This window comes from Pelmatolapia mariae, linkage group LG4 (assembly GCF_036321145.2).
Source record: "Pelmatolapia mariae isolate MD_Pm_ZW linkage group LG4, Pm_UMD_F_2, whole genome shotgun sequence".
NCBI lineage: Eukaryota > Metazoa > Chordata > Actinopteri > Cichliformes > Cichlidae > Pelmatolapia > Pelmatolapia mariae.
Genome location: NC_086230.1, coordinates 27,326,269 through 27,346,769, shown reverse-complemented (window position 1 = coordinate 27,346,769; position 20,501 = coordinate 27,326,269). Strand labels below are relative to the sequence as shown.

At 38.3% G+C, this 20,501-nt stretch overlaps 1 protein-coding gene across 2 annotated transcripts; it reads right to left on the bottom strand.

Annotated features, from left to right (window-relative positions):
* Positions 1 to 8,289: 8,289 nt before the first annotated feature.
* Positions 8,290 to 20,353, bottom strand: stat3 (signal transducer and activator of transcription 3 (acute-phase response factor)). Of its 2 annotated transcripts, XM_063472238.1 has the most exons (24): positions 20,130 to 20,353; positions 17,470 to 17,619; positions 16,902 to 17,145; positions 16,719 to 16,811; positions 16,544 to 16,625; positions 16,348 to 16,448; positions 15,891 to 16,042; positions 15,498 to 15,656; positions 15,166 to 15,258; positions 14,946 to 15,005; positions 14,805 to 14,834; positions 14,615 to 14,708; positions 14,482 to 14,529; positions 14,221 to 14,304; positions 13,610 to 13,708; positions 13,338 to 13,473; positions 13,189 to 13,241; positions 13,004 to 13,098; positions 12,501 to 12,640; positions 12,185 to 12,406; positions 12,005 to 12,047; positions 10,553 to 10,612; positions 9,593 to 9,690; positions 8,290 to 9,322 (listed from the first exon to the last, which is right to left on the bottom strand). In XM_063472238.1, the coding sequence occupies exons 2-24, from the start codon at positions 17,595 to 17,597 to the stop codon at positions 9,282 to 9,284; spliced, it is 2,355 nt and encodes a 784-aa protein (XP_063328308.1). In that variant the 5' UTR covers positions 17,598 to 17,619; positions 20,130 to 20,353; the 3' UTR covers positions 8,290 to 9,281. The 2 variants fall into 2 exon arrangements, with proteins under 2 accessions (XP_063328308.1, XP_063328309.1); XM_063472239.1 differs by lacking the exon at positions 10,553 to 10,612.
* Between the last annotated feature and the right edge of the window lie 148 nt (positions 20,354 to 20,501).

The following is a 20,501-nucleotide window of genomic DNA, read 5'->3' as shown; positions in this document are numbered from 1 at the left end:
CTCAAAATGTCCTTGCACCTTTTAAATTTGTAACTCAATTTTTATGTGAATATGGCAGTTAGTACAAAGCTGGCATAGAGCACTTATGTTATGGAGCAGCTTTTTCACCTATTTTCAGTCTAGTCCTTGTATCTGACCATTTTCAAAGTAATGTGTTGTTTTTTTGGTTTTTAAGCCACTTAACACTGACCTATTAATCATTCAAGCATAAAAAGGCGCCTAACTCAAGGGATGAACCAGTGTTGCATCTACACATAACAAACAACTTAGTTAAATTATACCTTTGGGTACTTTGTTACTAGCAAAGTGCCTAAAGTTTGATCCCACTTTTTTCTTTCTTCAACACCAACAAGTTGATTCCCAAAAAGCTATTAGCTATAAACTTGGTATATCTCTATGTGGTGTGCAGTGTGTCTTAAAAAAATTTGAGGAAAATAGATAAGTGCAAGATAAAAGAAGGCGTGACAGGCCTAAAAGAATTACTGAAAGCAGATGATGTGTGATGTGTGAAGTGTCTACAGACATCAGGAAAGCACGGTGGAGGCTAAGTCATGGTTTGGCACTGCATTTAAACCAGTGGTGCTGGGGATCTTGTCAAAATTAATGGGAACTAATGGGAATTATGAATGTAGAAAAATAACATCAGATTTTGATCCACTATGCAATACCATCTGGATTGCATCTGACTGGCAAATGCTTCATTTTTGAACATGACAATGATCCCAAATACACTGCCAATGCAGTAAAAGCATACCTGAATAGAAAACACACACACACAGACACACACACACACACACACACATAGTGGAACACTATCAGTCATGGATTGCAATCCCGAGATTGTGGACATCAACATTATTTATGCAGTGTGGGATCATCTTGAAAGAGAATGGAACAAAAAGGCAGCCAACATTCAAATAAAAGCTTTGGAATAGTCTTCAAGAAGCTTGGAGAATTACTCCTCAATACGACGTAAAGAAATAAAAAGAAAGCTGCCTAAGAGAGTTCAGGCTGTGTTGACGAATAAAGATGATCATACCAAATATTGACTTTCAAGCTCATCAGAACTGTTTTTTGCTGGGGGGTTTTGTTTTCTTTTTGTCTTATGTACTGTGATTCCATTTATGTTTGCACGTTTCAGGAAATTGCTTCACCTATTCCTTAAAAAAAAAAAAAAAAACTTAAAGAAATGAGGGGTAGCTCAAGACCTTTTTTTTTTTTTGCTCAGTACTATATGCGAGGCTGGAAGGGAGAGTTGACCATAGAGAAAACTTAAAGCTAACCATGACCGCGCGTCAAAGCCTGCCATTACAGCAGCGAAGATGAAATGGTTGCTTGCCATAAATAGAGCTTTACACCTTTAACAATATACAAGCATCAAAAAGAAGGGGGAAAAAAGAGAGATAATATGCTGAGTAGTAGGCCAAGATGACAGCAAACTCACTGGCTCGACAGAGACGCTGTCAGCCAGAATTTAGAAATATTACTGGGAATGTTCGCGCGCGCAGGGGGACCTGCCTGTTGATTCATCCGCGTTAATAAAGCCCCCAAAATTTAAAAAAAATAAAATGTAGAAAAGTAGCCTACTCCAGCACAATTCATATCACTGGCATCCAAATTGGTTCACAACGTCTGCAGACGGAGAAGCGCTGCCGCACTCGCAGTTTGTTTACAAAGCGCTGTCACAATATTCTTTCGCAACGGGCACCTTCAGTGGGACAAGGCGAGGACATTCACCTCTTCGGGGGGAGAAAAAGAAGCACATTCAAGCGAATAAAACTGTCACACTCACCTCTGTGGATCGACTGAAGTTGCTGTCCTTTTTCATAAAATGTGGGGTGAGGCTGCAGAGACGTGTGCAACCTACAACATGGACCTCTCCGTCAGTCAGTTCCCAACAGTTCGCTTCACAGTTCACTGCGCGCTCTCTCTCTCTTTCTATCTCTCCCTCTTTGTGTGTGTGTGTGTGTGTGTGTGTGTGTGTGTGTGTCTTTCTCGCTCGCTGACAAACCACCCACTTCCGGCGGTTCTTGCACGTCTGTCAAGAGTAACAGTTTCTACTGATTTCTGCCCTGATGACGGATTTCGGGAGGTTCTGAAAGCTTTTTGTCATTTAGTAAAAACACACACAAAATAAATCTGTTACAGCTGTGTTCTCCATGTTGAAACTTCAGATTTGTTTTTTTTTATGTACATGTTTCATCGAGTCTGATTTTATAGCTAGGGTACTCAATACGGCGTTTAATTTCAACTTTGGAACAATGCTTTGGGCCACGGTACATATTGGATGTAAAGATCGCCTACCTAAGAACCAAAAATACCAAAGGAAATAACAATAATAATCAGAGCTCTTCTCTGCTACACATTATACGTGTAGATCCGTTGGTTAGATTTTGCCTAATCTCCCACACGACAAGAAGTCTCCCACAAATTGAAGAATGGCGACACCTGCTGGTGAGAATTTAGCATAATGTTCTAAAAACAGCAACAACAAAGCGAAAGAAACTTAAAAAAAAAACCGTATATATTGTTTGCATCATTCATAGCTGTCTGTATTTTTAGTATAAGGGCTTAAATGGATATTTAAATGTACTTTTCTGAAACTAAACTGCCCCATACTTAACTAAATGTTTCTTTATTATCAATTTAACAGGCTGTGGGCTGAGAGGCTGAGACAAACAGGAGGTGGCAGAGACCAAAGATAAACCTGCCACAAATAATTAGAGGACAGTGTGGCCTCGGGGAGCCATCTAACAGAGAGCCACACATTATTGTGTGGCACTAAATAAAGAAAACGGTGACATCAAGTGAACAGTTGCTCATCACTGAAGAACAAACACTTGTTCATTTTAAGTGTATCATAGCTACTTTATTTATCTCATAGATAAATAAGAAGTACCAAAATCCATATATTCATAGGTTACTGCATGTGAAATACTGTCTTTCAACTTTTGGTCTGAAAATGCTGTGAAAATAATGTGTAAAAACTTTTAAGTCATTCAGTTCTTTCTGTGTTTTTAATTCTAACAAAAAATAAAAGAAGAAGGAGGAACTATCAGATAGTCTATCAGCTATACACTGATGAATACTTTCTTCTTAAAAAAATTTTTTTAATCCAGTACATTAATTGTAAAGATGTACTTTGTTACAGTATTCTTTACCTATGACTTAATTTGAAAAATTCCAGAGTTTGCTTTTCAGTTGTGGCTGAGTATAATCTGAGAAATCCCCTGTGATGCTGTAGAAATTAATGGCTTCATTTTCTCACCTGCTTGTCAGAGTGTCATCGTTTTTAGCACTCTCTCTCTCTCATACACACACACCAGCCACCACACATACAGCTTCATTGATTCTCCAGATTGACTGGCTGCGGTCCAGAATTGAAGGGTGACAGTTGCTTCCTGAGACAGCTGAGTCAGCAGCTGCTGTCGGTAATAGCTCTACATCGTAACACCCCCTCATCTCCTCAAACCAGCCTGTGTTCATTTCCTATCCTCAAGGCTAACCAAATATACACAAGACAGAGAGTAACCGAGTGTGACAGCATGGCAGAGACTTAGTGATCTAGAAAATGCCTCCTTCCTCTGTTTGTTTTGCTGTCTCTCTCTGTTGTCATGTATTTGCAATTGGACCCTTGGGAATCCAGGCGGTGGCAGGGCTGTTGTTCACATTCGTATTGTTACACTTGAAGATGCAAACAAAACAACGTGGGGTTTCCAGGCAGGGAAATCCAGCAATCATGTGCCGAGAGATCTTTCATCAAAGACTGAGTGAAAAACTCTCATATTGAAAATGGGAAGTAAGATAACAGCTCATCTCTTATGACTTCACAGAAGTCTTTTTTTATGGCTGTATAAATGTACAATAGGTTGCTGTTTGTTACAACTGTTAAAACCTACCCTGGCACAGTTTCATTCAAATATGTTCAGCCCTTTTTAGAATGGTTGCCTAAGTTTGTCTTATTTATTCATAGTGCCAAGCAAATCAGTACATCTAAAAGAAGGAAAGAAACATGAGTTTAAATATTTTGTACAGCCAAATGGTTGTTTCGGATTTATTCATGTACACTAATCTACTTACACTCGATAAAGGAGTTCATCAAATGCACTTCGTCGTGTTTTTTTTTTCTTCATCAAAAGAGGGTTCAGCTGTTTCGTGGAGATTTAAAACACTTATTTATTGTCTTTTTTATCTGGAGTTTGTCTTTGTTTCCTATGGTATTCCTGGTATTCCCTTAATACTGGTACACTTGGAGTATATTTTCTGCAATGAAGTCTTACTTGTTTGTGGCCCTGAAGCAGTTCCTGGAATTTTAAAGCCAAACTTATTGGACATTGAAATTCACTCGTAAACATGTTTTACACGTTTCCACTGTGTTGGGTGAGTTTTCTCTCTTTATCTGTGGTAGCTGGACTCATCGACTTTGGCTTGTGACTGTTTGAGTTGAGTTGAACATTACAGTGTCAGGATTGCAAATTAGAGCGAGTGGTTCCCTCATCAAGCATTGTTTAAGCGGCTACTTACGATTTTTATCTTTATATATGCTTTTGATTTGGATGTTTCACTGACTCACTGTTGTTGGCTGCACGTCCACAATGCGAATCTCGCACTGGACCACATCCCACAAGTGCTTTATTGGACTGAAATCTGGTGACAGTTAAAATACAGTAACTTAAAATGATTTGAGCTTTATGATATGGCATGTTATCAAGCTGAAAACAGGCAAAGGTATGTAAATGACCAGCAATAATACTCAGGTAAGCATTTAAACAACGCTCAGTTTGCACTAAGGGCCCCAAAGTGTGACAAGAAAATATCTTCCAAATCATTACACCATTAATCTAAACCATTGATAAATAATGTTTACATCAGAGTCTGTCCCTGCCATCTGAAAGTTTCAGCAGTAAACAAGACTCATCAGGCCAATCTTCTGTTGCCCGAATTGTAGCCATGCTTCCCTGTTCTTCATGGACAGGAGTGGCACTCAGTCTAGTCTTCTGCTGTTGTGGCCCATCTGCCTCCAAGTTTAATGTGTTATGTGTTCAGAGGTGCATTTCTGCATCGCTTGATTTGGTGATTTGAGTTACCATCGCCTTCCTATTAGCTCAAAGTATTGAGGGTATTCTCCCGTGACGTCTGGTATCAACAAGATACTTTTGCCCACAGAACTGCTGCTCACTGGATATTTTCTCTTTTTCAGACCGTTCTCTCTAAACTCTCGAGATGAGTGCGTGTGAAAAATCCCAGTAGATCAGCAGTTTCTGAAATACTCACATCAGCATCTCCTGCAGCAGCAACCAAGAAACATTCAAATTTACTTCCTTCCCCAATCTTACGCTTGATTTGAACTTTAGTAGGTCATCTTGATCGTGTATATCTGCCTAAATAGACTGAGTTGCTACCATCTGATGAGCTGATTAGATACTTGCATTAATGAGAAACTGAACAGGTGTACATAACAAGGTGGCCAGCGAGTGTGTACAGCAATAAGAAAACTAAAAATGATACACAATTCTATAATGAAGGGTCTCCTTAATTTTCACAGCAGACATATGCTTACCAAGGTAGAGAGAAAGCATATTTGTTAGTAATTATAATAAGATTGCTCTGTTCTCTTCAAATGTCCCAAGTTATAACACTCTGACCTACAACCAATACACACAATAGTAGTACAGTGAAACACACGCAATTCAGTGGAAGTCAGCAGTTACTAACGCCTGCTTTTTTATTACACACATCTGTGTGTACTCCACATTCCTTCAGTCCTTCAAGATTGCTTTTATAGCTTACCCAGTCGATGCAGCATATACGCCTTTCTAAGTGCCCCAGTAAACTTATTACAAGCAGTTTAGTTCATGATTAAAAACCCTAAAGTTTAATTACAGAATAAACCTTTACAAAACACTAAACTATCAGTATTTCTGAATCTGTCATGGTCCTGGGTCTGTGACCCAGTGTTTATGTGTTTTTTGGTTTAATTCAGATTCTTTGATTTAGTGTTATTCGTGGTTCTGTTTCCTTGCTCTTCCTAGTTTAGTCATTTGTATTTCTAGTTCTTAGGTTCTTGCTCATTGAGTCTGTTCCCTTTTGTGCTCTGGTTGTCCCCTCTGTGTTCTCCCCAGCTCGTCATGTCTCTCGCCCTCTCTGTCTCCTCAGTCTGTCTTGTACCCATGTCTGTTTCTCCCTCGGTCCCAGTGTCAAGCCCTTGTCTCTTACTCTGTGACTCAGTGTGTTTCCTGTTTTATTTTGACAGTCTCTCATCCTGTGTTCAGTGAGTTCAGTTTCGCTTCCTCCCTCGCTCATTGTGTCTGATTACTTCCAGCTGTGTCCCTTCCTGTTTCCCATACTTTCCTTATCCTCTGTGTAATTATGTCCTCTTTCTTCCTCTGCTTGTTGTCGTGTTGTTCATGTTGCTGTGTCTCTCCATGTGTCTTGTTACCCCTGCTACTCCCTTGCTCGTAGTTTCTAGTTTTCAGTTTCCAGTGTTAGGTTTTGTTTTTTTGCATGTAGTATTTGAGTATTATGTTGCAGCAAATAAAAGCTGCCTCTTTTAGTTATCCCTTCGTGTTAGAGTCTTGCTTTTGGGTCCTGCCTCTGCCTGCCACACAGCTACACATGACAAAATCAGTACTTCTGAAACAGGCTGTATTGTTTATTTTAAGAAATATGTTTTATATATATATATATATATATATATATATATATATATACACACATACATATTTTGTCCGTCTGTATCTGGAAGTCCCACAGGATCTTAGCTCGCTCATGCACCCTCAGCGGCGCCTCATATTTCGACCTCGGGACTTCCAGGCACAGATATTTCTGTATAATATGCCGGACACTTTGTTGTGGCGTTCCATGTATGCCCTGCCTGCTAGCATCTTGCACCCTGCTATTATGTGCTGGACTGTCTCAGGAGCATCTTTACACAGCCTGTCTTGTGGCGCCGGTATATATTAGGTTATTTAGCAACCGATAAGTAAGCTATAAAAAGAGCATCTTAGAAAGGCAGAATGCCTCAGAAGCAAAGATGGGAAGAGGTGTACAAATCTGCAGAAAAGTGCATCAAACAATTTTTGAAATTGTCAATTTCAGAATAATTTCCCTGGATGTGAAATTGTGAATACTTTTAATATCTTCATAAGATTGCAAGAATCTGGATAAATCTGCATACAAGATTCAGTTTTGGATCCCTGTGATCTTCAGGCCCTCAGGGGGTACTGCAATAAAAACAGACAAAATTCTGTGTTGTAATCACTGGAACAAGTCCAGAAATCCTTGTCTGTGAACACAGTTCACCACAACATCCATCTTTTTGGAATGAAGTCTCATTTAAAATAGACTGAGACAAAGTGGAAAATTGCTCTGTGGTCAGATAAATCAAAATCTGGAATTGTTTTTTGGAAAAGTACGTCATATACTTGAGGAGAAGGATCATCCAGTTTTTTTTATCAGCGCTCAGTCCAAAAGGATACAGTTTTGATGGTATCGGAGTGAAAGGTATAGACGGGTTTTAAAGCAACATACGTTCCCATACAGACACTGGTTTTTAGAGAAAGCCTTACATATTTCTAGGTGTTTTTAGGTGCTGAAATGGCCTGTGTCCAGATGTTTCACCAAGTGAATAAAGTGATGTTTTATATATTCTACTGTGAATAAAATGAGTTTAAAAGATTGAATTGTTACTTACATTTTACACAGCAACCCAATGTTTTTGGAATTGGGGTTGCAGAACTGATCTGACTTTATTGGACAGATCAAAGTGAAAAGTATCCTTTTTACTCCCAAGTCTATGGTTATATTACTTGACTGTTTTTAGCGCCAACCTTTCTTTATGATCTTTTTTAGAAAACCTCTGATGTTTCAGCAAGGACAAAGTGCCAAGTGCTTCATTTTTGGCACAATAACTGTGTGGACTTCTCAAGTGTAAGTGTTATTTTAGTTCAGGCAGGTGTGTGATGTGTAAAAAGGAGTTGGCGAAGGTTAAGCATAAAACTATCAGCTACAGAGATACCTGCAGCACTTCTCCAGGATATTAAACACCTGTCTGAAGCATTGTTCACATGCAATATAAAACATAAATAAAAGTAAATATAGGGTAATGACACCATCCATTGTTACTGGCTTCCTCAATTAGTCTTATGCAATTAAGATGGTGCTTTAATGAAATGAAGGAGCTTTCCATGAACTATAAAGCAACTGTGGACAACTTACACTCATTTATAGATCAGCGTAGGCTGTTTTACTGGTATTCCTCCTTCAAACACAACAAACAACACTACTGGCTGAGGAGTAATTAATTAAAATGGTTTATTTACATTTTGAGCACAATGCCGTTTTCTCATTCTATAACTCTTGCTGATAAAACTGCCAAACTGACAGCAGATTTACACTGTGGCAATAACAGGCGCAGTTTTGAGTTGTCTATTCCACTAAAAATACCATGCCAAATACTGAATGACCCCACCACGCATTGCACCCTGTGGTCTGACACCAAAATGTCACAGTTACACAAAGCAAAATCATGTTGTGAAGGTTTACAGAGGGATTGCTGCTTGTGCTAGTCTTTCTGGCACCATTAATAGGCGCCTTCATTACAAGACAAAGAAACATGTGGCTTAAATTGTACAATATTAAAACGAAACATTTCAAACCGTGAGCTGACAAAAACTGCATTTCATAACTTCTCACAATGCTAAAGGAGAAAAAAAAAAAACTTTACATGAAAATAATTTCACAATTGTCAGAAATTTCTTGTCCCTTTACACACCGATTGGCTGAAACAAATACAAGAAATATTCCAATTTGTGTAAAAAGCATAATGAAACAGAAACCGTTTTATACAATCAAGATAGGGTGAAACAACGACACCATTGCTGCGTTTGGCAGGGACACTGAAAAAGCCTAGCTTATACAACAATTACTCTCATTACATTTTGTCATTCAAATAAAAGAAGACATTATTCATAATTTTTCTAAAAGTAAACAACCTATAACTCGTGCTTAAATGTTTAATGTACTTGAAAAAAAAGAAAAAAATATCTATTAATTATAAGGAGAACCATTAAAAAAAGAGTAAGTGCCAATTCTGTTTCAAAAGAAAACCTTACAAGACCAACTGCCTTCCCTATTGTGTGAAAGTGAGAAATTTTTACATAGAAAAAGAACTAAACTGTACAGGCACACTATGTGTGGAGAGAAAAATGAATCAAGAAATTCTCTAACATAATATGAAACCCAACAAAGAAGGAAGTGACTGAAGTACTCGATGACTCTTTTCACATAGGCGATGCTACATCCATTTCCAAAGTGAGTGAATCTGCAGATTAAATAAATAAACAAGAATAAAGCAATTAATATTTCAGCTGAATGAAGTACATTTATGCTTAACGATATAGTTATAGTAAAAACATCTTTTGAACATAAGGACATTTTGGCAAGTCCAAGTCCTTTCAAAGGGTCTGACACATGGTTGTAAAGATAAATAAGTGTTGGGGTGAGGAGGTAAAGCCCTGGAAATGTACAAATACAATACATTTATAAATGTACAAAATGTGTGTGTGTTTGTAGTACATGTAAGTAGACTCACCCATATGCCCTGGAGTAGCTTCAGCTTCGTTGTGCATCAGGGAGTCAAGGGTCCGGGGTGACATGGGGAACAGGTCACTGGTGTTTCCAGAGTTTGTGCTGTGAAAAACAAACAGAATAAAGAGCATAATATTAAGTACTATGCCTGGCGATGGCTACACAAATCAAATATGAAATACTATCTGTGGTAAGAAAAGTGATGAGGAAGTGTGATGCAGCTATCAGAAGTTAAAAAAAAGGAGCTGTGATTCTGCTTTGATAAACAAAAGATTGGTTATTGAGTAAATAAGTCATTCCTTCTGTCTCATCACACTCTGGCAGATGATTTAGCATTGGCCTGTGCACACAATCACTGCAAAAGAGCAGGGCAAGGGATTTTGTTTTTAAATGTATATAAACAGCATAGGTCATTAAACGCAAAGGATGTTTAATTTTTATTTATTTATTTTTGCTTTAAATCAGGCAGTACTGTGCTCAACTGAACAGAAGGCAAACTGAACGGATGTTAATGACAGCTAAGGATTAAGTGGATCGAACAGGCCACAGTCTTTTGTTAAGGCTTCACAAAAAACAAAGTCCCCTTTTTGTCTTTTTTCTCCCACCAAACTCACATGGCTTTAGCCTTGTCCATTTTATCATGGAACTGATTTTGAATGTTTTACCTTTTTATATTATTTGAATCACTTGTCACTCAAACTATTATGACATCTAATTCGGAGCCCTACAAAATAATGTGGATGAGGAATGATAAAGAAATGCCTGCAGGACACAAGAGTATGGGGTGAAATAAGTGAAAGACTAATGAAAGGCAGGGAGCTACTTTTGTATTAGAACTAGGAACAATGCCTGTATGTTGGACTCAAAAATAGGAATTATGTAGGTGAAATTACTACCCATCAAACACACAAAGTGACAAAATGCACACACAGCCCTACATGCCAACTCCCCCCGAGTGGCCTACCCTGGGAATCCGTTCCCAAGCAGCTCACTGTCCGGCAAGTCCATGAAGACGGAGGGACACCTACGGAGACAGGTCAGGATCTCACTGAGCAAACCTCACCATCAAACCTACTAGCATACAAGGCGGATGACCTGTTTCTACATTCCCCTCGTGTCAGTCGACCTCACTCTATAAAACTCACCTGCAGCTAACGTCCAACTCCTCTGTCTTTCTCATTTTGTGCTCATCTCAGACATTCAGGAAAGATTTGATGATTGTCAATAAATATTAATCGTGAATACTGAATATTCTAAAATGGGAATTCCATTGAAGTTGTTTCCCTGCTAACTGGTAGAATTACAAATTTAGAAGTTTAAAATGCTTCTTTGTGCTTCCTTTCATTCATCCTTAAGACTTTAATGTATATTTTGAGGTCTAAATATGGTCTAATAAACAGCAACATCAGTTGTGATTAGGGATGGGTATTGTTTAGATTTTGCCCCACTGTTATCAGTACAGTGAACACCTCTTTGAAGCGAATGCTCTAAACCCTAACCATTTGAGATTAATATTAATCAACAAATCTACGATTACACAGTTAGCTGGGTTGTGGTTACTTTTTACAACTTCTCCATTATTCTACACTGAGTTATAATGAACTCTATATGTGAGCTCTTTGCTGCTGATGTATTGGCATATCTGCTTTCTTGTACTTACGGTAATGAGCACTTTCCATATCAATTCTAGTGAAAATGAATGCTTAAATTTCCCACCCCCATCACTAATACGCTATCTGTGGGTGTGTGTGCACAGTTCTGGGGCTGCCCCTGCCCTTCATTTATAGATTCCAAGGAAGAGAGCGCTCTTCTCGCTTGGGACTACAACACATGATGATCTCTCCAGAGAGAAGAACTGACAACATTACAGGTTATTGATACTTCACGCTCAGCACTGGTGCCCATTTAATACCATATTTTGGTACCCATCCCTATATATGATAAGAGAAAAATCCATACTAAATATTTGGAAATGGCCAGTGAGTCAGATGATGGCGTACAGAAAGTGTGAGACATGGCTATTCGCATGTCGAAAATGAAAATAAATTACTTTCACATGTGCTCAGTGAATACACAGCCAGATGGCCCATGTACAAAGTCAGACTAAGCCAGTTCCCTACAGAATCTAATACCTGGGTTCACAACCCCTTTTCTGAACATTATGATTACTCCTTCCTCCTTCTCACACTGACAGTTAAAACCTCTATGTTGTTTTTTTCCCTGAACATTTGATTAACATTTGCCATGTGAAACAGTCTGAATCTGTGTCTTAATCAGGAACACTCAGTCTTCACAAAAGAAAACATCAACAAGAAGTACAAAGAACTAATATAAGCGGTGGTCACTGTTTGGCATGCGACCATCCTGTAAATATTATCACTCTGAGATACGGAAGAAGGGAGTGGAAGATACTTACGGGGTAACGCAGATAAACTTTGTCTTCAAATAAGGCTGAATAGCTGTTAGGGAAAAAATTAAAAACAAAACAACTTAAAAAAAACCAAACACTTGCAATGCTGTTATAAACATACTGAGCAATATGTTTGAGTTTCTTTTTAACTAAATAAAGACTATGAAGAACAAGGCAGTAACTTACTGCTTGTTGAGTCTCCTCCCATCTCGGCTTCAGGAGCTGCTTCTGGTCTGCAGTATTTCCCAAAGGCTTCCTCTTTGGGAATTTCAGGATATAGGTAGACAAGAGGTGAAACCAGGATATTGGTGGCATCCATAATCTTGTAGCCCATGATGATGTCAGCAAACGACATGCTGTTGAGCTGCTGCTTGGTGTAAGGCTCCACTGACTGGATCTGGGTCTTTCCTATATAAACACAAGAAAGTTCAACATCACAACAAAAAGAGCACATGAAAAAAAAAAAGATCATCAAAACAGCATGAAGTTCTGAAATACTCACCACTGATGTCTTTCTCTACCCATGTAAAGGTGATGCCTCCCTCCTTGCTGCTCTCGCTGAAGCGCAGCAGAAAGGTACCGGGAGGTTTTGGACTCAGAATAGCTCTCTCCCTCTCCTTACTGATAAAACCCATGATATACCTGTAGACATATGAAGAAATGAAAATACTCTTAACCCTGTAACACCAAGTTGGTAATATTTAAAACATGAGTTTTTCAAATTTCTTTTTGTCAGAAAAACCTAAATAAATTGAACAAAAACACCAGCTATATTAAAAAAAGATACCAATTAAAACATGTATGCACTAATTTATAATTAATATTTTTGTTTAAATGTGTCATAAGGTTAAATGATACACTCCAGTATCAAACATTTTGAAATTTCTGGCAATTATTTCATGGTTCAGGCTTTACAGCTTAAAGAAAGTCTCTTCCATGTTAAAAAATTTTCTAATATGAAAGGAAGGTAAAAGGCTTGACTGTAAACAAAGCATGGCCTCTCACCCTTCATTCCACAGCGCAAGAATGTACTTTTTCACCAGGTCAATAATGTTGTCAAGCCACACCCAGAAGGAGAAGCCTTTGCCTGCCATGTTTTCCTGTGAAGTGGAAGAAAAAAAAACTCATACAAAACAATAAAATATCACTAACAATAACGCTGAACAATTTAGTGCCATTTGTTGTAGTACCTTACAGAACTTGGCCCAGGTGATTTGGCATCCAGAGTAGTTGACACATGGTCCTATATAGATAATTAAAGAATTAAATCAGATCAGGTTAATATAAAGAATCGTGAAAAACTAAAAAGACTTGGATATTTTAGGGCTTGTCATCTAACCTAGTAATTTCTCAGCCAATGTGGTGAGCTGTTCAATGGTCAGGCCTCTCTTGGTGGTGGAAGAGAACTGCCAGCTCAACACCTCAGCCACCTGGTCCCATGTTCCCACTGGAGGTTTGGTGAAGAAGTTCACGTTCTGTGCAAAGAACCCCAAGGCAAAATGTTTTGAAAATATATACATTTCCTACTTTCTATTCAAACAGATCTTCAGCTCTGTTAAGATTCACCTCATGCAGAGTTTAGTCCCTTTCCACCAGAGGGTGCTGTCTTACCTTTGGGTGGTTAGTGAGCATGTTGTACCACAGGATTGAAGCCCAGGCGTTTGGCATCTGGCAGATGTTTGATATAACTACCACAGGCAGGGAATGGGTCTGCAGAAACATGGTGTGTGTAAAAAAACACAACATCCATCATCCAAATGTTATTTATACATGATGTTGTTTTTCATATATTTTATTAGCTATTAAAAAATAAATAGACTTGAAAGTTAATTTAATTTTAAATTAGAATTAACACATTACTAAAGGATCTGCAAATTCAAATAATATGATTCTCTAAGAAATCACAATTTGCATCAGCGTAAATCGTCAGTGCCAGTGACCCTGCCATTAACTGTGGGCAGGTCAAAAAAAAGGGCAAACAGAAGAAATTTTGTGTTTTCAGAATCAGTCCTTGTAGAAGCAGTGTTGATGAAGGTGACTGGAGGCGGACGACTTCATAAATGACTAACTTGTCTGGTGACTAACTTTGTATTGGGTGTCATATAACAAAACTGCATTATGCTTTGGGAGTGTTTCGAATTTTGTTGATTATTAGTGTTGCTTGGGTTAATAATGAAAGCAGAAATATGTTCCATTTCATGAAACACAGTGGCAGTACTCACCTCCAGATCTATCTTAAGGCCCTGGTGATAGACCTCTGTTTCAAACGTGATAAGATGCAGTTCCTCAGTGACAATCAGAGAGGCCTAGAAAACAAAAAACAACCTACTTAAATCTCTTTATAAAACTATATGTATACGAGATAAAGAGGACTGTTAATTACAGGTTAAAGCAGAATTTTTCACATGCTAAATACAGCTAAGATTCTGAAACGAGCAGTTTGTTCACTACATTACACAAGTCCAACAAGAAATAGGACTTACATCGCTATTGGTCCGTCCACCATTACCACACCTTTGTTCTCGCAGGGTCTGCAACAAACAGGAAGTCAGTGCTCCACAGAAGGCCTTTATCAGATTACTTCATAGCTTTCAACCGGTAAAACTTTTGACTCACCAAGTGTTTAAACTCCGCTGACAGGCTACCATTGTTGGACTCCTCCATGTTCATAACTTTTGTGTTAGTACCGAGGATGTTAAACTTTCGTGATCTAATAAAATCATAGTAGAGCACGAAGTAAGAACCTTTTCTAAAATACTACACATTAAAAGCTCTGAGGTTTGAAAGTTTGTTTTTAAAGTCTTACCCTCGAATTGCAGCCACATCACCAGATTCCCTGAAAAATAGAGATGCAATGAGTAAAGCAGTAAATTTGTTTTGTCTTTCTATCCTAGTGATCAAAACTTAACAGAAATGTTGGATGATAAAAATATATAAATAAACTCACTTATCAATGCAAACTTTAATTTTCAGCTGGTAATTGAGCTCAGGAAACTTTACCAGTAACCTTTAAAAATGTGAGAAAAGAGACAAGACAGAACAAATTCATTCACTCATTAAAATGACTGTTACACTTCCCTGTATACAGGAAACAAAAAATGTTTCAATAAAATGTATAATCCCAAGTATAAAAATGTACAATCCGGTGTTGTAATCCTGAATCTCACCTGACTTTATTTGTGAACTGCACGCCTGTTTTGATAACCAGAGGTCTGTCTGGATGCATGGGCATGCAAGGCTGTCTTTCAACCACAAAAGCACTATAACACAAAGCAGAACATGTTTCAGATACTTCTAGAAAAGCATCACATCAATACATGATGAGCAGTGTTAAAGGTGTAAGTCCCCTAAGTAGTAATTTTAAATTTTTCTGAAATTTCATATTTACAATATAAAAACTGTGAGAGGCTATGGGAAGCCTTAAACAGGTCAATAACTTAAATCCATGCAGATCGAGTTAAGACAAAAATCTGTCTAAGTAGATAAACATCAAATGTACCTCTTCATTAGGTTTCTGAACAAGTCCACAATTTTCTCCTCAAGTGCGGGCCGGTGCTGAATGATGGGGTCTCCTTTGTAGGACACCTTCTGTTGAAGCTCTTCCAGCTTCTTGATTTGCTGACGAATTTGGAGCTGGGACTCAGCCAAGGACGTAATCCTGATTAAAATAATAATACAAAGTGCAAATCAGACACATGTCTATATGAAGGGAGTAAGAAGAGCAGAGGCCAAAGTCCACAGTCACTTGGCCAGAATCATTTATTTATGACGCGAAACCTACTGTGAACATATCTAATAATAAACTGTCAATGATTAATCTCTGCACCAGTTTCCAATTTTAAGTCTTTTTTTATTGAAAAAAAAAAAGGGGTAAGTTCTCAGAACTGTTTACCAAGTTTCAAGGCGATCGAGACAGATGTTTGGAGGGCCTCCAATACAAGCAATCTGCTGTCTTCTCTTCCAGTCAGCCAGTTCTTCATCTGTCAGATTCTTCTGTACATAGTCCATGGCAGTCAACAAGCCTCCCATCTCCGTAACAATTTGCTATAACAAAGCAAACACAGCACACATTAAACATTGGCATAAAGAGTTATAATCCATCTATGGTCCAAACTTTGATCAATCTTGCATTTAGAATTTTTCAGCCAAATTTCTATTTTCACCATTGATGAATTTAATTACTTCCTAAAATGCCTCTTTATACATTTTTGCAAGTCCTGAAATGTACAAATACAAAGGTTTACATTTATAAGGCATTATAATGTGTTTTGAATATCCTTGTTTTCTAGATGTTACCTAAAGCACTTGACATAATACATGCTTAAAGTCAATAAAGTTTAAAAACCCACCCTCCTGAGCTGATCCAGGGCGCTCAGCATCTGCTCGAGCTGGGCCATCTTCTGCCTCGTTGCAGCTGCCTGGCTATTTCCATTTAGATCCTGGGACAACTCTGGGAAGAAGGTGAACAGACACAGTTACATTAGCCGTCAATACAGGTGACACAGCTAAGAAAATTACATCAAAAATATAATAAGATAATTATACCTCCTTGGCTTTTTAGGGTCTTGTAATTGAAATCAAAGTCATCTTGCAAGTTTTCAAGCATTTTCATCTTCTGTTCCATATCCTGTGGAGAAATGGGTGATAATGTATATACATTTATGCCAAGAAAGACCAATTACGTAAATATACAGTAAGTGACTCTTTAATGGGATCTAACCTGCACCCGCTTCCTGATGTCTTGAAGATTGTGCTCCAGTATCTGCTGCTTCTCTGTCACTACTGTTCCAGTGGGATGGGCTGCCTGGCCATCCTGCAAGAATAAAAGATATACTACGTAGAGCCATTGTACTAACTATATACATCATAAAGTCTGAAGCTAGGTCAATGTTGCTGTATGAACCTGTGTAGCAGAGGTGGCAGTCTGCAGCAGCCTCTGTTCTTCCCACAAACAGCGGGCAACAATGCGAGCAATATCCATTGGTTTCTCCAAGTACTTGCTCTGCAGATGCTGTTTAATCCTGCGGAGGTTATGCTGGTAGAGCACGTTGTTCTCCTGCAGGAAACGGCTGTACTGCTGATCTATTTCTCCCAAGAGGTTGTGGAACACCAGTGTAGCATGTGACTCCTTATTGGCAGCGTAAGCCCTTGTAAACGACAGGTAAAGTGATCAGTATGTGCTCATTTCTAATTTTTCCTCATACATTAAGGTCAAACTCATCCCCATTTGCCACAAGAATGAGTACTCGAGTTAACAAGCACACTGACACATTATATCAGAGTACTCTGATTCCTGTGGTGGTGTTATAAGGAAAGAAGAGGGTGATAATGAATAAATAAAAACAATTTTAAAGCCAAAAGACATTTTGGAAGTCATAATGAGTGGCCATCTCCCAATCCAAAGGGAGAGAAAATTACATGAATTAAAATGTAATTTCACAACAGAGCCTAGAAATGTAATTATTTCTTACCAGTCCTGACTCTCAATCCAAGGCGCAAGAAACTGTCGTAACTCCATGGGGAAGCTGTCACTGTACAAGTGGTAGAGTTGCTCCAGGTACCTGGTCTCCAGCTGCTGTAACTGGTTCCACTGGGCCATCTTGACACTCACCTCCTTTGGCCTACATAAAAAATATGAGTGAGACAACATAAATTCTGCAAAAATTCTATGAAAATACAAACTGATAATACATACTGCCACAGTTCCTGATAGAATCAGTAAAACTAACTGTAGGGAAATAGCTAAATATCAAGTTTTCTCTGAAAACGATGACAGGCCCATAAGAGGCTTCCTATTCAGTACAGTCACTTCCTGTTCACTGAAACACTACGCCTCCACCAAGAAATTTAGGCCAACATGAACAGCTGTCAACTCCCTGAGCAGACAGGAGTTAATGATCTTTGGTGGTAACTTTGCCTCGAAGGTATGTCACTGCACTTTCTGTACTTTGCAATTTGAGTAAGAGTCTTTCATTTATTTTCAATCAAATGATATCAGATATAAATCTTATCTAGGTTATGTAATTATAATTTTTCCATCAGATCCACTTGAGAGGTTCTGCTAGCCTTCTCATATTTTCACCTAAAGGTTACACCATTCCCTGAAGAATTTTCTACTGTACACTAACAATAACCAGACATTCAATAAATCCAAAAGGAAGCCATTTCCTTTGTTTAATCCTTACATAACATGTTAGATAGTGTTGCAGTAACATCCTTCCACTGAATGTGTGTATTGTGTTCTCTAAAACACTTAAAGTTCGACTTAAAATATAGGCAGAGACGTTTAACAAAGCTTTCATGCTTGGTAGCTGCTGACACAGAAATGTACTTGACAAAAAACAAAACTTCACTTTCTGTTTCCAAATGTAAAGATTTTCTCCTGCTGACAGAAAGCATAGCACCGAAATAATGCTGTTCATTGTCTGAACAGGTTAAAACACGGACCTGAATTTCCATCTGTCAAGGTATTAGCATTATTCAAATCAACACTACATAGGTTCCATATTCATACACATGGAGGTGAGTGCAGAGTAATATAATGCCTTCTCAAAAGCATCATTTTAAAACATCAACAGAAAGTGGATTTCCCAACATTCACTGAAATTAGTGTTCAAGGAAAGCCACTAGTTTCGGTAAAAACCCCTAAAAAACAAAATCACTAATATGCTCACTAACCCTCACTAATATTGCGTTGCTATTTTAAGCAGTGAAGGCACATAACTAACTGTCCCACAAATGTTGCATTTTTCATATGACCCATGTTCCTCTTTCCAAATCATATGAAAAAGATGCCTTCATGCATGGTGTAGATTTCTGGGCATGTTAAACCCCTGAGAGGATCAAATCAAAGAATAGGCAAGTCATTATCAGCTCAATTTAAAACAACAACAACAACAACAAAAAAACAAACAGTATTTCAAGTTTTAACCATAACCCTTAGGCACAGTTGTACGTTTATTGTGTAACCTACCTACTTATCCTGTTTCTCCTGAAATGGCTGGACTATTTTGACATTTACTAAGCCCTTCTGTGAGATCTCTGCAGAATTATACGTGTGCAGTTACAGAAATAGTTGTGTTTTAATTTTAATCAAGAGTAACTTTAGACAAGCAGCTTGTTTATGTCAGATGAAAGGAATCCATAAAGTCTGAACAACCCATCTGTTGGTTGCATAACTTAGGCATTTTGCTTAGGTCTCACACATTTTGTCTTTCTTTTCTTTTCACACCTCTATCAATGTCTGAGCTCTAAAACTAAATCTAAAGCTCTCAAATTAAAATCCACAACTCAGAATTAGTTATCATTAAAAAACCTGTCTACCCAGCTTGTCCACTGCCCTATGCTCAGAAGTAAGTGGCACAAACGGTAAAGCAAAGTGCCATTCATTAAAACTCATACCTATGATATTCCAGGAAGCACTTCCTTGAGACAACAACGAGAAATAGTAAGCATGTCAACCTTCACTGGCAGTGGATGAAAACAATACTACAACTACATGTGTCATTAGGCAATAAATAAATAATTAAATAAATAAATAAAATACTGATTGATCATTATGTGCGTCCATAGTCAAAACTCGCCAAAACTTAATAATCTGCTAACTCACTGTCCCCAATTAAAGCCCAATTTATTGAGTGCAAGCCTTGAATCATAAGGCTAGGTAGTGGGTGTGCTGTCCAACTGATGGCATGGTGATGGGCGTGACAGCTTAAAGAAAACAGAAAGGACTGAACTGAATTTTCCTCGGTCCAAAGGGGCATCCCGTTAAAGCCCACCTTCCCTTTTTAAAGCATATCAGATGTACTGCCATTATTAAACGAGGCGTTAGAGAGTAGACGGGAAAAATAGAGCACACAAACACAAAAACTCTTAAATATTACGTCTATAATATACATTTTACAAGAAACGAGCAGAACTGTAAGCACATCTAAAAACGTTATTACCACTTTAATAAATGATGTATCGCTGTAAGCAAAGGGGGTTTCTCCAACGTGAATAACTAAGAACCTATAAAGTACTGCAAGTGTACCCCAGCAGCGTTGTCGATATTAGAAGCAGACGTGCATTAACATTACGTTAAAAATATAGAATTTACACCAAAAGCAGAAGTCGATTTATATTTGCTTACCTGGCTCGATGCCACTTATTTAGAAAGTTTCTCCGCCAAAACAGTAACCCTTCTCATAAAACACACTGACGATAACGGTCAGTGGCAACTTTCGTAAAGATTTTACCCACAAAAACGACGGAAAGCGCTCGAAAAAACCCCCGTAAGTCTTTATATTCGCTTCCCAACACGAGAAACGCTTCTTCGTCGCAAGTACGGATCTTTCAGTCAACCCATCCCCTACATTGCAGACTTTCCAGCCAGCCAAACTCCTTAAACTATTTTACTGACATTTCCAGCCGCCAATAGTGGTCTGCAACTCTGCTGCCACCAATCACAATGTAGCTTATAAGCAAAGGAGGCGGGACACTAGCTTGAGGTTGGTTGAGGAGG